This window comes from Schistocerca gregaria, chromosome X (assembly GCF_023897955.1).
Source record: "Schistocerca gregaria isolate iqSchGreg1 chromosome X, iqSchGreg1.2, whole genome shotgun sequence".
Taxonomy (NCBI): Eukaryota; Metazoa; Arthropoda; class Insecta; order Orthoptera; family Acrididae; genus Schistocerca; species Schistocerca gregaria.
The window spans coordinates 844,339,038-844,354,005 of record NC_064931.1 but is presented as its reverse complement, the minus strand read 5'-3'; the positions used below and the strand labels follow the sequence as shown (position 1 = coordinate 844,354,005).

General features: G+C 39.6%; 1 protein-coding gene across 6 annotated transcripts in view; it reads left to right on the top strand.

The window, feature by feature from the left end:
- The window catches only part of LOC126297452 (MAP3K12-binding inhibitory protein 1-like), a 100,805-nt gene extending 87,037 nt beyond the window's left edge, over window positions 1-13,768 (top strand). For all 6 annotated transcript variants that reach the window (XM_049988310.1, XM_049988309.1, XM_049988312.1 and 3 more), the window contains 3 exons: window positions 569-798; window positions 884-934; window positions 13,548-13,768. In XM_049988310.1, the coding sequence (XP_049844267.1) occupies window positions 569-798; window positions 884-934; window positions 13,548-13,646 (380 nt within the window). In that variant the 3' untranslated portion in view covers window positions 13,647-13,768. The remainder of the gene's footprint in view (window positions 1-568; window positions 799-883; window positions 935-13,547) is intronic.
- The last annotated feature ends 1,200 nt before the right edge of the window (window positions 13,769-14,968 follow it).

Here is a 14,968-nt window from a genome sequence, read left to right as displayed (position 1 = left end):
AATCAAGAAAGTTTATGGATGAGTCATATCTTTTTTTTGTGACATACACAGATCAGTCTTTTTCATCAATTGTACGACAGTGTGCATCACAATTGCTCATTCAACTCCAGGAGGGTAGGACACCTCTCTCTGATAGTGTGATTATTCAGTCAACTACCATAATACGTGCATATCTTACTCCCAGTTACACATCTTTCGTCAAGGTCCAGACTTGATGTTAGTTGTCTGCATTTGTCATTCTGTCTTTAGTTACCACCAAATGGATTTGTTTCTTGTAGACTGCTTGGATAGGCATTAATTGCTTGTCTCCTTGTGCTCAACTCCATAAGTGGAAATTATTTTCATACTGTTAAGAGATGAGTTGTTGTGAAGTAGCTCAGTTTGTTAATGCATAAGCCATTCATTTTCACAAATTATTGACTTAAGGATTTATTAAAATATGGACATTCTGTACATCTGTCAGTTGATCTTTTGTTCAGTTTCAAACATATTCATAAAGCCTTAATGCTTGTGGGAGGATTTGGGTCTTGGCACTACACTAATTTATTGTTTACACTTGTTTTCTCAGTTGCACCACAGCCTGAAGAAAAAGAGGAAGGTACACAATTGATGCCTAAGGATGCATCCCAAGAGAAACTTCATCTATCTGTTGCTCATCCCATCCTGGAAGAGCGAATTGCTAATGCTGAGGTACACTTAAAATTGGGGAAACCAGTTCCTAAAGATATTTATAGCCGTCTTAAAAGAATTGAAGATAGAATTCTGCAACTTGAGGGAATTTCTCCAGAATACAGCTATGTAAGTTCACTTATTGTACAACTCTTGTGTATGTTGTGTGCTACTGTTCTGTTGACTCATTCTTAGTAATGATTTTTGTTGGCAGGATGCAACATTTAATTTAAGTCTTCCAAGGCCTCTGCCCAAGATAAAAAGGGTACGTATCCTGCAGCATGTTTATTTTGTTGCACTACATCAGTCATATTCTGTAAAACTGCAGTGAGTGATCTTGGGGATGTGGAGAGAAGTCAAGGATGTATTTTTATTTAAGTGCAATACAAATGACTTCACATTATGAAATTTTATTGTATAGCAGTGTTATAAATAATTACAAAAAATTGAACATTAACTTTAAGATTATCTTCACATAAATTCTTACACACACACAATGCTCTTACCTTCAATGCAGAATGAGAATAAGAAAATAGTGAAATGATGTCTATCGGAATCAAAAATATAATTTAAGGTAAGAAGCAAAAGGAACAGTGGTACAGGAATTGGTGGCAGGAGTGGTGGGAAGTTGCTATTCTCACATGTTCAAGTTGGTTAATGTAGTGGTTGGGAGCTAAGGGAGGGGGGGAAAGTCAAGGTGGCATAGGTTGTGGAGGTCACCTCACAGAATCTCGACAATGAAACTTCCTTTGTGGAACTTGTTTACAAACAAGTTGGTCAGTCAGCAAGTCTTTACTTTTGCCTAACCTCCACATTTGTGTAAACAAGCTGGTCAGTGAGTATTCACTTTTGCATAATCTCCACATTCACTTCCGAAGCCTGAGAAGGAGTAGCTCTGTCTGTGCTTGATGTATGCAGAATGGCAGGAAGTAACAGGTTCACATTCTTGCAGTAAGGAAAGACAACACATTCTAGTATGTATGCATATATAAGCTGTATAACTTTGTGTGTTGTTGTGGACAAGAACAATGTGCACTGAGGCCCTGCATGTACCAGATATTGTATGACAGTATATTTATTGACTTTTGTCTTGTGTTTGGTAGTGAGGTAACTGATTATATATTTGCTACTGGACTTAATAAATTTTGTTGATACTGACAACAGTTACATCTAGCACTGAACTTTGATACAGGACCTACCTGTTACCAGTGTAATGTTTCAGAACTCCACCTTCTCTGCAAACAACAAATACAGTGCACAACACCCCACTGAAGTCTACATTGCCTGCAACCTCTACCTGAGATGTAAGGCTTAGCAACGTATTACAAGTCGGTTGCCAATATTCGTGAGATTTCCATAGAAGTGAATTCATTTTTTGACCTCCACCTACATAAGGAAAAATGGCTGTCATGGTACAATAAGTTAGAGCTCACAAAAAAGACCAATGCTAGAGAAATAGTCTGAAAGTGTTTGTATGAACCATTTGCCAAACACTTTCCTGTGAATTGCAGAGAAATCATGTACTTGTAGATGTAGAACCAACTTCCTATTCCGAATATCATTAGTGGACACACTTTCCCCAGAGGCAAGAATTTCAGCAAATCGTTTTCTTGATTACTTGAAAGTGAAATGGCTCCTCCACTGGTAAGCGTGACTAACACACTCTCCGCTACACACTGCTTTGGATTTTATGCAGTTAAAAGAGAGCTTACAATACTCATTAGAAACCAGTACCTGAGTATGAATTCTGTTATCTGTTATAACTTTCTTCCACGCTATGTGGTTCTTTAGTGAATACGGTAGTCAGGAACAGATATTGTTAATGAACAGAGAATTCCCATATTAATTTATTCTAGATCTAGTATCCAATAGTACAAAAAACACACAACTTTGTTGCTGTAGTTGCAGCACCAGTTGCCAACAGTAGCTTTAAATATTGAAACATATGCAGATACAAAAGATTTATAAATCTGTCACTCTTTAATACAGTGTATATTTAGAAGTGTTGAGCCCTGGTCACTGTGAAAGTCTCTAAATGTTACTCAACTGGCAAACACAAAATGGGGTTAGTGCATAAATGTTCAAACTTAAGTACACCTGCAATTAGATCACCAGAGAGGGGAATACTTGCATCTTGTTGGCAGCGGTATAATCATTCGTGGCAGCTCCCTTGTGCTTCAGTGGCGGCTGTAGGAAACACTGTCATAACTAATGGCATGCATATTTGAAAGTGTGGCCGACTGGGTAGTGGCCAATACTGCACCCTTGCCCACCCAATTTGGAAGACACGGAGGGGGGGGGGGGTGGGGGGGGGGGGGAGGGGAGGCCTATACTGTGGATAGTGATGAAGCTGGTTGTTTGGATGGGGACAGAGCAGACCAACCTGCGTCCCAACATTGTGTCTTGTCGCGAGCACCAGGGAAACTGCCCCAGAAGATCAGCTGCAGGACACTTCTGAAGGCACAGGTAGGAGCATGGAGGGTGCTGGTGACTAGCCAAGGGTGATGGCATTGATGTTTGTGGGAGAGGTGACCTGCGGCATTGGTGGCAGTGGTGTTGCAAGTGGAGACTTACATTGGTGAGATGGCCGCAGGTGGAAACACCCACTCGGTAAGCTGTTTGTGCAGTAAAGAAATCTGAAACGAGTGTGCACTGATATGAAACTTCCTGGCAAATTAAAACTGTGTGTCGGACCTAGACTCAGGACCTTTGCCTTTTGTGGGCAAGTGCTCTAATTCAGGAAAAGCAAAGGCTAAAGTACCAAGGTCATGTCTCAGTTGTGCTCAAAGTTTTAATCTGCCAGGAAGTTTCAAATCTAAAACAGTTTGGTCTAAGTAGGATCACAAAATTCACAGAGATGTAGCTGATTTTGGTGGTGCTGATGCATGTCTGCACTGCACTGCTTCGAATAGTATACTGCACTTTGCCAGCTGATCTGAGAACAAAGCTGGATTTTTATAAGTGTGGCTTATTGTACACTTGATATTGAACTCTGATGGTTGGATGAAACTTCATGGTGAAGTCTGAAGCAAATGCAGCAAGGCCCAATGGTGTGTCTCGTGCAACATTCTGCTGGCAAAATGTCAGGAGCAGGCAAAGTATGATATGAACTCTGAAACATCATTAAGACATATTTATGTGAATGTGAAACTTGAAGTTTCAGATTTGAACATTCAAACAAAACGTTCGGCCTTGCTGTTCGACTGTAGCAAGAACGGTACTATCCTGACATGTGGTATTCCATTGTTTGCAAAATTGTGCAAATCCCTTGGAAGAAAAGGAAGTCCATTGTCAGAAACAATTGGTTGTGGCAACTCTTCAAGGGAAAATACAGAAGCGAGTGCCTTGATAGTACCAGTGCCATTTTTTTAATGCATTGGGATAACAAAAGGACAAAAGGGTATTTGCTGGAATCATTGACGATAATCAACCAACCTGATTGCCAAAAGGGGCCAGCAAAGTGTATATGGAAGCCTTGCCATGGAGTATCAGAATGTGGCCAGGAGAGAAATTTCTGATGTGGAGCGGCCTGATTGTCTGCTCAAGTGCAACATTGTGCTATCGCACATTTTATTTACTTATCTAAATGAGCCATGTACAATGTTGGCGCATCAACTGATTAGTGTGAACTGTTCCCCAATAACCTCTATGTAAAAGACTTAACACCTGCTGTTGCAGCAAAGAGGGAATAAACACTCTTGTCTGTTAGGTGTATGAAGCAAAATCTTATCATTCAGAAGAGATAAACTGTTGCAGTGCACCAAGTATCTTTGCACTAAGGGATCAGGAATACATTTCTGAGAGTGAAGGAAACCTTTGCAGATGTAACTTTTTAGCAATTGTAGTGATGAGTCATGCTCTGTGACTTGTGTAATCTAAACAAGAAGCTTTTGATGCATCGAATGCTGCAGCTGTGCTGACAGGTACATGAGATGATGTGTTGGTGTTTGCATGTTGTACCATCAGGCAATACAAAATTTCATTTAGGTAATTTGACAATATTGGTGACCAGTGTTGAAGCTTGTGCACCGTATGGTTGAGAACTTGTTTCGATGAATGAAACAGTGCAGTCAAAGGCTTATAGTCTGTGATCAGGAAAAATTTGTTGCCATACAGGTGGTGATGAAATTTGGTGACACCAAATACCATAGCCAGGCTTTCCTTCTCCAGCTGACAAAGTAATCTGAGCACTGTTCAAAGTTTTGGGAGCAAATGCAATGGGGCGTTCTGTTTTGCCAGTTGTGTGAGATAAAACTGTCCCAATGCCTTGGGACGAGGTATTGACTGCAAGCACAGGTGGTTTAATAAGATAGTAGTGCACAAGGCAAGTTGACAAAGCAATGCATTTTTCAGTCTTTGAAAATCTACTTCACAGTCTTTTGTCCAGTGGAATGGAACATTGACATCTGAGGCGCATTAGGAATGAAATTCATGTAGTAAGTCAATTTTCGAGAAACAGCTTTCATTTCACGTATATTCTTAGGAGATGGCAACTGTTGAATTGCTTGCAAATGTTTGTTGAAGGACAAGCACCACTGGCGTTGATGCTAATGTCCTGAGTATTCAATCATCATGTTGAAAAAAGCACAAATTTTTAAGGTGTTGCTCTTTTGTTTGTCTGGAGACAATTATGTTGCCAAGATAATTAAAACAATAAGGCACCTTGGACATTGGTTCTGCAGGAAAGTTTTGAAACAGTGCCACCATGGAAGTGCTCCTGGAAGCTAGGAGCTGATATTCAAACAAGCTAACATGAGTATTCACAACAAAAATTTTCTTTGTCTCTTAATCCAATGTTAGTTGAAGATAGGCTTCTGCGAGATCAATTTTTGAGAAGAACTGTTCTCCTGCTAGGTGATTCAAAATTTCCCCTATACATGGGAGCAGATAAGAATCAATAACTGTGTGAGTTTAATGGCATTTTAAATCCACTCAAAGACAAATCTTCCTATTTGGCTTTTTATTGATGACTAATCGTGATGACCACTGATTTGCTGAACTAGGTTTTAAAACACCAACAGATTCCAATCAATTTCTGTAGCCACATTGTCATGTAATGCATGTCACTTGCATGGTAAAATTTTTGTTGCACATTAGCCTTCAGCATAATCTGAGCAAGAAAATATTCTGCACATCCTAAATTACTTTTGAACAAATGTTAATAATTGTGACAGAGTTGTTGAATTGCAACATGGGAAACTTAAGTGTCAAAATATTTGGGTTCCTGCATTACCAATCTAGAGAGATACAGACTGCCAGGATGTGGGCTGGGTTCTCTGTCGAAGATTGAGGTTGGGGACAGCAGCAGAGGCAGGTCCTGGTGAAGATTCAGCAACCATCTATTAGTCCTTTACTAATTCATACAGTTCAGACACTTTTCTGATTGTGCTCCATTCTCTGGTGTGGTCTAGAGTTCCCTCATATTATTCCGACATCATAGCTGCAGACGTAAATGTATGGCAGGCAGCGTGCATGCACTGCTTGGGAGACAGAGTGCCGCACTAGCATATCCAGTATCCGAGGCAAGCTGAGGTGGCAATACGCAGCTGGTCTGTGGTCATGGGTGGCCACCAGGTCTTCTCTGATGCAGAAGGTCGCATCATTCCAATCTCACAACAATGGCGTTGCCAGTAGTAGAAGTTTGGACAGATGATGAGAAGCAGGGGTGAGTGGATGGCACAGTGTTGACTGCCCAGGCTGGGCAGACAGGCAGAGGTCCCTCCTTCATGGACCGGTGGTGGCAGAGTTCACACCGAGGATTCCCAGATGACTCTCAGCAGCGCTGGGTGTGGCCTCACTGTGCCCAGATGTGATGTACTCAGATGGGCCAGCATTTAAATGCTGGTTTCTGGCGCTGATTTCACGGAAGGACTGCATTTGTGGGCCACAGCGAACCATCTGGAACAGGGCAGTGACCAGGGACTGGCATGGAAGTCAGGTGAGCCGGAGTGGCTTCTTGAAGGCTGGCCCAGGGCTCTGACACCCAGTATGGTGTCATGGAAGCCTTGCTGATGCTGAGGGACACTGATCAAGAAGGAGCGACAGCCGGCTGCAGCCAATGTCTATGGTTTGTGGTCTGATTTCGGCACTTGTAGTTTGACGACACAGGAGCCAATCGTGCAGTTCAGTGAAGAGCATTTGCTGTCTGGCTGTGGCCTCATTGCAATTCTGGGCTCTGGCTTCTGCTCCAAGTTCCGCTATAGTTTTCTCCTGTTTCAATATTTCCTTAGTCTTGTTTTTGTATTTTTCTGTGAAGTGGCATGTTCCAAGCACTGAAATGCTGTCACTGTTTTAGGCAGTAACATGCAGACTTCATATTCTCAAAGGTGGTTGGACAATTTTTTCATCTAGGTTAAGTAACATCCCAGAATCTGTGATATCTAGCTGGAAAAACATTGGCTAGTTACAAATTTGCAAGGTAATCCACAGTTTGCTGTGTGTTTTCTGAATGCAGTTGCCCATTCTGTGTTTGTGAAAAACTGTGCTCTGTGTCGGCCTGTGCAGTAGAGCACTTCTGTAAGTTTCCAGATTAGGAGAGCCTTTTTGAAGTATGTGGTATTTGCATTTAACGTGTGTGCATTTTCTGCATCTTCACTTGTTTGATTTTAGAGCAGAATCTGAACCTAAAACGACATTGATTTCCATTCATTCCTGCTTTGCATTATCCCTATGTGAAACAGAGGAAGGCTTTATAGACTTTTGCGGGCAGACCAATTTTGTATGCAATGACAAAAATTGCATTCAGCTTTACTGAAGAAGCAATCTTCTGATCATGGGTGATATAGCATTTCACCCATGAGTTCGCTTTGTGTGGAGCTAGAGCAGTGTAATCAGTGTCGCACCAGTATGGCAAACGCAGTATGTAGTGTATCGAGCCTTGTTTACACGGTGTTGACTTGCAAGTGCTGGGGCCGGGACTGTGGGTGGGGCACTGATTGTTTGTCTCCAGTGAAGTGATAATATAATTAGACAGCAATCTTGCTTGGCTAAATCTTGAACTTCGCGTGCATCGATAACTTCAGCACTTCACTGAGTCTAAGGTTGTGATGCTTTAGAATTTTGGCCTTCAATTTCTGATCTGATAGATTCTGAATAATAGCATCATGAAACATTTCATCGTGATAAGTTACACCACAACACAATTGAATGTACAGTCTCTAGTCAAGCCCTGCAATTCCACAATCCATTCTTCATAGGCTTAATCACTATGATGTTGCGTGCAGAAAAATTTGTACCATGCAGCAGCAGTGTGTAGTCAACTCTCAAAGAATTCATCCAATCTTGCAATTATGGCCTCATAGGGCTGGGTTCGGGGCTCACTGAGGGTAAACAATTTTACTAGGAAGCAGTAGGTGTAAACTACTACACATGAAAGGATTCATGATGTGGTTCACCTAAATTCCATGTTAACAGGAAATGGGGAGACAGACAAAGTTATCCTGCAGCAGGCTGAACGCAAGCCAACAGATGTTTTTTTTTTTTTAAGGGCGCTTATACATTGACCAGGTTACAGATGGAAAATCTGAAGGATTTGGCCGCTGTCGTTACACGGGTTGTTTGTCACAAGTGAAGCGGTAACACTTACACAGTAGTTGTGATCTTCAGTCTGAAGGACCGAGGTGGCGCAGTGGTTAGCACACAGGGCTCTCATCCAGGAGGACAGTGTTTCAAACCCGGATCTGGCCATCATGATTTAGGTTTTCTGTGATTTCCCTAAATTGCTTGAGGCAAATACTGGGATAGTTCCTTTGAAAGGGCATGACCTATTTCCTTCCCCATCCTTCCCTAATCCAATGGGACTGATGACCTCACTGTTTGGTCCCCTCCTGCCAAATCAATCAACCAGTCCAAAGACTGGTATGATGCAGTTATCCGCGTTACTCCATCCTGTGCAAGACTCATCATCTCCAAATAACTACTACAACCTACATCCTCCTAAATCTGCTTAGTGCATTCATCTCTCTGTCTCCCTCTATGATTTTTACCCCCTGTGCTTCCCTCCAATACTAAATTGGTGATCCCTTGGCATCTCAAGTGTGTCCTATCAATTGTCTCTTCTTTTAATCAAATTGTGCCAGGTATTTCTTTTCTCCCCATTAGTTACATGAACTACGCATCTGATCTTTAGCATTCCTCTGTAGCACCACATTTCAAAAGCTTATATTCTCTTGTTGTGTGAACAATTTATCATCCACATTTCACTTCCACACAAGGCTACACTCCAGACAACTGCTCTCAGAAAAGACTTCCCAACACTTAAATCTATATTCAGTGTTAACAAATTTCTCTCCTTCAGAAACATTTTCCTTGCCATTGCCAGTCTACATTTTATATCCTTTCTGATTCAGCCATCATTTGTTATTTTACTGGTCAAATAGCAAAACTAATCTACTACTTTTAGTGTCTCATTTCCTAATCCAGTTCCCTCAGTATCATCTAATTTAATTCAACTACATTCCATTACCCTTCTTTTACTTTTGTTGATGTTCATCTTACATCATTCTCAATCCGAACGAATTCAAAAGTATTAGCAGTGTACATGGCTACAACACTAGGAGAAAGGATGATCTTCACTACTCAAGGTTAAATCTAACTTTGACTCAGAAGGGGGTAAATTGTAATGCCACAAAAGTCTTTGGTCACTTACCTAATAGCATAAAAAGTCTGACAGATAGCCATATAGCATTTAAAAGGAAATTAAAAGAATTTCTTAATGGCAACTCCTACTCATTAGATGAATTTTTGGATATAGTAAGGGGTTAATTTCCCAACTCAAAAAAAAAATTAACTTCACACGTTCCACATCATTATGAAGTGTCGTATTCATGATCTATGGAACAAGCACTAATCTAATCAAGCTACTGTCCATTCTGTTCAACTGCTCATCCAAATCCTCTGCTGTTTCGTACAGAATTACAGTGGCATTGACAAACCTCAGACTTGTTATTCCTTCTTCCTGATCTTGAATAACTACTACAAATTTTTCTTTGGGTTCCTTTACTGCTTGCTCAATGTACAAATTTAATAACGTTGGTTGTAAGCTGCAAACTTGTCTCAATCCCTTCTCAATCACTGTGCTTCTCTTCCATGCTCCTTGTCTCTTATTACTGCCATCTTGTTTCTGTACAAGTAAAAATATCCTTTTGCTCCCTGTATTTTACTACTGTGACCTTCAAAATTTCAAATGGAGTATTCCAGTCAACATTGTCAAAAGCTTTCTTGAAGTCTACAGATGGTATAAATGTAGGTTTGCCTTTTCTTAACGTAACTTCTAAGAGAAGTCATATGGTCAGTATTGCCTTGTGTGATCCCTACATTTCTCCAGAATCCAAACTGATCCTCCCCAAGGTCATCTTCTACGAGTTTTTCCATTCTTCTGTAAATTATTTGTGTCAGTACTGTTCAGCAGTGCCTTATTAAACAGATAGTTCAGTAATGTTCACTCCAGTCAGCACGTGCTTTCTTTGGAATTATTACATTCTTCTTGTGGGTATTTCATCTGCCTCATAAATGTTGAACACCAGATGGAATAGTTTTGTAATGGGTGCCTCTCCCGACAATATCATTAGTTCTCATAGAATGTTGCTTAATCCAAGGGCCTTGTTTCAGCTTAGGTCTTTCAGTACTCTGACGAATTCTTGTTACAGTATCATATCTCCCATCTCGTCTTCATCTATGTCTTCTTCCCTTTCTGTAATATTGCCATCAAGGTCATATTTGTTGTATAGACCCTCTATGTACTCTTTCCACATTTCCATTTCAGCTTTCCCTTCTTTGCTTAGTACTGGTTTTCCATCCAAGCTCTTGATATTCTTACAGGTAGTTCTCTTTTCTCCAGAAGTCTCCTTAAATTTTCCTATAGGTGGTATCTAGGGTATCTTCTCCATAGTAAAATATACTTCTAAATCGTTACATTTGTCCTCTAGCCATTCCTGCTTACCCATTGTCCAGTTCCTGTCTATCTCATTTTTTTAGACATTTGTATTTCCTTTCACCTGCTTTATTTGTTGCATTTTTATATTTTCTCCTTTTGATCTTTTTACCCACTTCATTATCTGCTGCTTTTCCTATTTCATCTCTCATAGCTACCCTTTTGTCTTCGAGTTTATTCCTTTCCCCTGTTTTAGTCAATTGCTGCCTAATGCTCCCTCTGAAACTCTCAATCACCTCTCTCTCTTTCAACTTATCCAGATCCCGTCTCCTTAATTTCCTATCGTTTTGTAGTTTCTTCAGTTTTAATCTACAGTTCATTACCAATAAATTGTGGTCACAGTCCACAGTCCACATCCACTCCTGGAAATGTCTTACAATTTAAAATCTGGTTCCAAAATATCTGTCTTACTATTATATAATCAATCTGAAACCTGATATCTCTAGGTGTCATCCACGTACACAACCTTCTTTCATGTTTTGTAAACCAAGTGTTAGCAATTACAGTATGCTCTGTGCAAGTTTTTGCCAAGTGGCTTCCTCTTACATTCCTTTTCTCCAGTCTATACTCGCCTACGATTTTTCCTTCACATCCTTTTCCTACTGTCAAATTTCAGTCCCTCATCAAATTTAAGTTTTCCTCTGCCTTAACTATTGGAATAATTCCTTTTATCTCATCATACATTTCTTCAATCTCTTCATCATGTGTGGAGCTAGTTGGCAGATAAACTTCTATTACTATAGTGAGTATGGGCTTGTAGTGTTTGTCTTGGCACAATAATGCGTTCACTATATTCTTCATAGAAGGTTACTTACATTCCTGTTTTCTTATTCATTATTAGACCTACTTCTTCATTGCCCCTATCTGATTTTGTATTTACAGTCATGTATTCACCTGACCAGTAGTCCAGTTCCTCCTGCCACCCAACTTCACTAATTTCCACTGTATCTAACTTCAACCTATCCATTTCCCTTTTAAATTTTCTAACCAACCTGGCCGATTAAGGGATCTAACATTCCACACTCTGACCGATAGAACACGAGTTTTGTTTCTCATGATGATGACATCCTCCTGATTAGTCCCCACCTGGAGATCCAAATGGGGGACTGACTATTTTACCTCTGGAAAATTTTACACAAGAGAATGCCATCACCTTGGGGAGAAATTACGACGGTAATTTCCTCTTTATTTCAGCCTTTCCTAGTACCAGCACAGCAAGGCCATTTTGGTTGATGTTACAAGGCGATATCAGTCAATCATCTAGACTGTTGACCCTGCAACTACTGAAAAAGCAGTTGCCCCTTTTCAGGAACCACAAGTTTGTCTGGCCTCTCAACCCCTCCGTTGTGGTTGCAGTGGTAAGGTCCGTTGTTCACAGGAGGGAAACATAGTAAGTAGATACAGGGGCATCGTATCAAGTAATATTTTGTGTGTGTTAGAGCGATTAATTAGACAATGGTGAATTACATATTTCACATTGTTTTATGCATAGGAGCCCGGAGTGCATGCGGGAAGGGAATGCAGCATATGTGGTTCCAGTTAGTGTGTATAATTTTCTCACCAGTGAGGGGGTTTTGGCAAAAGGGTTGCCAATTTGGATGTTAAAGTTTAGAATGATTTTCTCATGTCAAATATGGACCTCTGCCATAAGCAAACAACCAATATACGTATCTGCTTTATGTGAGAAAGTACAGCATCTGAATGTAGAAGATAGAGTAGCTATGGAGGAACTGTTGGTAAAGTTTGCAGACTTGTTCAATCCTAATGGACCATTGCTGGTGACACTCAACACAGAATCCCGCATTTGGGGGACAAATCTCTGGTTTATAGGAAATCATATAGAATACCTCATCATTTACAACCAATAATGGAGGAGTTTGTCAATCAACAGTTGTATTATGGCATTAAGAAGAAATTAATAGTCCCAGGGACCTGTTGTCACCATGCCTAAGAAGTCAGTGGATGGGACAAAGAGGTGAAAGTTCTTTTGCAACTATCATTCAAAAAAATTTGTGTGAAACCTTATGGGACTTAACTGCTAAGATCATCAGTCCCTAAATTTACACACTACTTAACCTAAATTATGCTAAGGGCAAACACACACACACTCGTGCCCGAGGGAGGACTCGAACCTCCATCAGGATCAGCCGCACAGTCCATGACTGCAGTGCCTTAGACCGCGCGGCTAACTATCATTATTTAAGCGGTAGAACAATTACAAATGAAATCCTATACCGAGTATAATAGAAACGTGAGATAACTTGGGACAGTACAAGTATTTTTCAGTGTTCTTGTAGTAACAGTAAACAGCCGATCAGTTGCAAAATGGATTTCTTAAAAACTCATTTACCATGGTTTCAACACTTACAAAAATGCCTACTTCAGAAGGAAATGTTGACAACTGGATCACATGTTGTGGCAGAAGTACATTAAAATGTAGCTGAAAAGCACCAGTCAAATATAAAATTTCAGCTTCATCATAAATTAAAACATGCACAACATGGTTGTAGTCGTTTGGTGTTCCCTCCCCAATGTACAGCTATTGTACTAGTGCAGTTGTAAACTTCATTGGGGTTTCATTTGCTTTCTCTTAAAGGAGTTCTGCTGCTGTGCTGCAAAATGGAAGTTTCATTTTAGAGTAATACATACAGTGACTTTAATAGTAATCATTATCATGTGTAAAACATGCATATTGCATATTTTTAAAATTGTTCTTGGATACTACTACTGGATATCATTGTTGTGAGTTAAATATCAGGGGAACAGGGCTTTGAAAGAGCATAATGGTCACCTCTTCTGAGAAAACACACATACTCTCTCGTGTACCTACTCTTATCACTGTATTACATTGTAACAAACAAATGTTTAAATTTTGTGACACACATTATTATTTTTTCACATTATTTTATCAAATTTTGCTTATTATCAATTGTTATTTCTTTTTCAGAGATGTACTATTGATGAGCTAGATGCTAAAATAGCAGAGCTCCAAAAGAAGTTTGAAAAGAAACCTGAAACTTCAAGCCAGAAAGAGATAGTGAAATGATATTAAATGGAAATAACAAATTGTACTGGTTTTTATCTCAAACTTTTTGTAGAACAACTTTGTTTTTGTGTTGAAAGGAATGGGAATTTACGAGCAGTCAAGTACAAACAATATTGACAGTGTTGGAGTGTTTCTGATATTGTCTGCAACAGTCTTGAAGTCCATGTCTGTTTGAATTGAAAATATGAAAAGTATTGGAAAAAATAGAAAATTGGCTCTGGTTGTTTGCAAAAGATGGAGCACTTTCAAATTGTAAACAAAGATAGTATGATGAATGTAAATGGTTTGAAATTTACTATGAAAAACTCAAAATGATCTCTGTAGGAATAACAGGCTGTCCACAGAGTATGTTCAGATGACAGGTTGTAATAAATCATGTGACATGGAGATATGAAATAAATAGAGTGTGGGTGTAAAGATATGGAAGAAGACCAAGTGAGGAACATCAAGGGTTAGGGAAGAGGAAGAAACGGCAGGATACAGAGATAAATAAATTGTAGCTGTGAAATAATATTGCAGGCACGGTGATCTGAAATTGTATACACCAGGAGAAGTGTTGGATCTTGACATTCAGGTGTATTGTAAATAATTAGTTAGTTTCATTTTGCTTCTTCATTCCATTGTATTGAAACATTTGTCAAGCTGTTTTGATAATAATCCATAGCAGTCTTTGATAGGGGGCTGTCTTGAAATTATTTTAATAGGAAGTTAATTCCAACTTTTTTCCTTTCTTGACATAGAAATTTGGGCACATGAACTATCAGACATTTTTCTATGTCCTTTCAGTCTCTCTCTTCATAGCTTATAATATTTCTATCTTCTACATTCCTGAATACTGAACATCTACTTAATCATTAGCAAGCCCTCCTCTACCATGTGTATGTACGAAATCCAACATAATGCTTTTGCAATAAGATGTTTGTAGTAGTTGTCCAACCATGCCGTGTGGCGTGGTGGGAGTCATGGAGGCAGGAGTCATAATATGTTACTAAATGTGCACATTAACTGGAAGCACATTGAAAATCATCACATGCTCATTTAACTTTAGGTTTTCCTTGCTATCCTTAAACGGTCAAAGGTGAAAAGGCCATGGCAAATTCCCTTCATCCATGCCCACTCTGACCTTGTCCTCTATCTCGAATAACATTAAACCATAAAATACCTTAGTATAATATTGTAATTTATTCATCCTAGGACTAGCTTAATATAAGGAAAAACATGTTACATAAACTAACATATAAATATACACACAAAACTGAATGGTTCACAGGCATTGTGTTGGATGGTGTTGGGTAAGCTACACAGTATTTAAATGAGGCAGC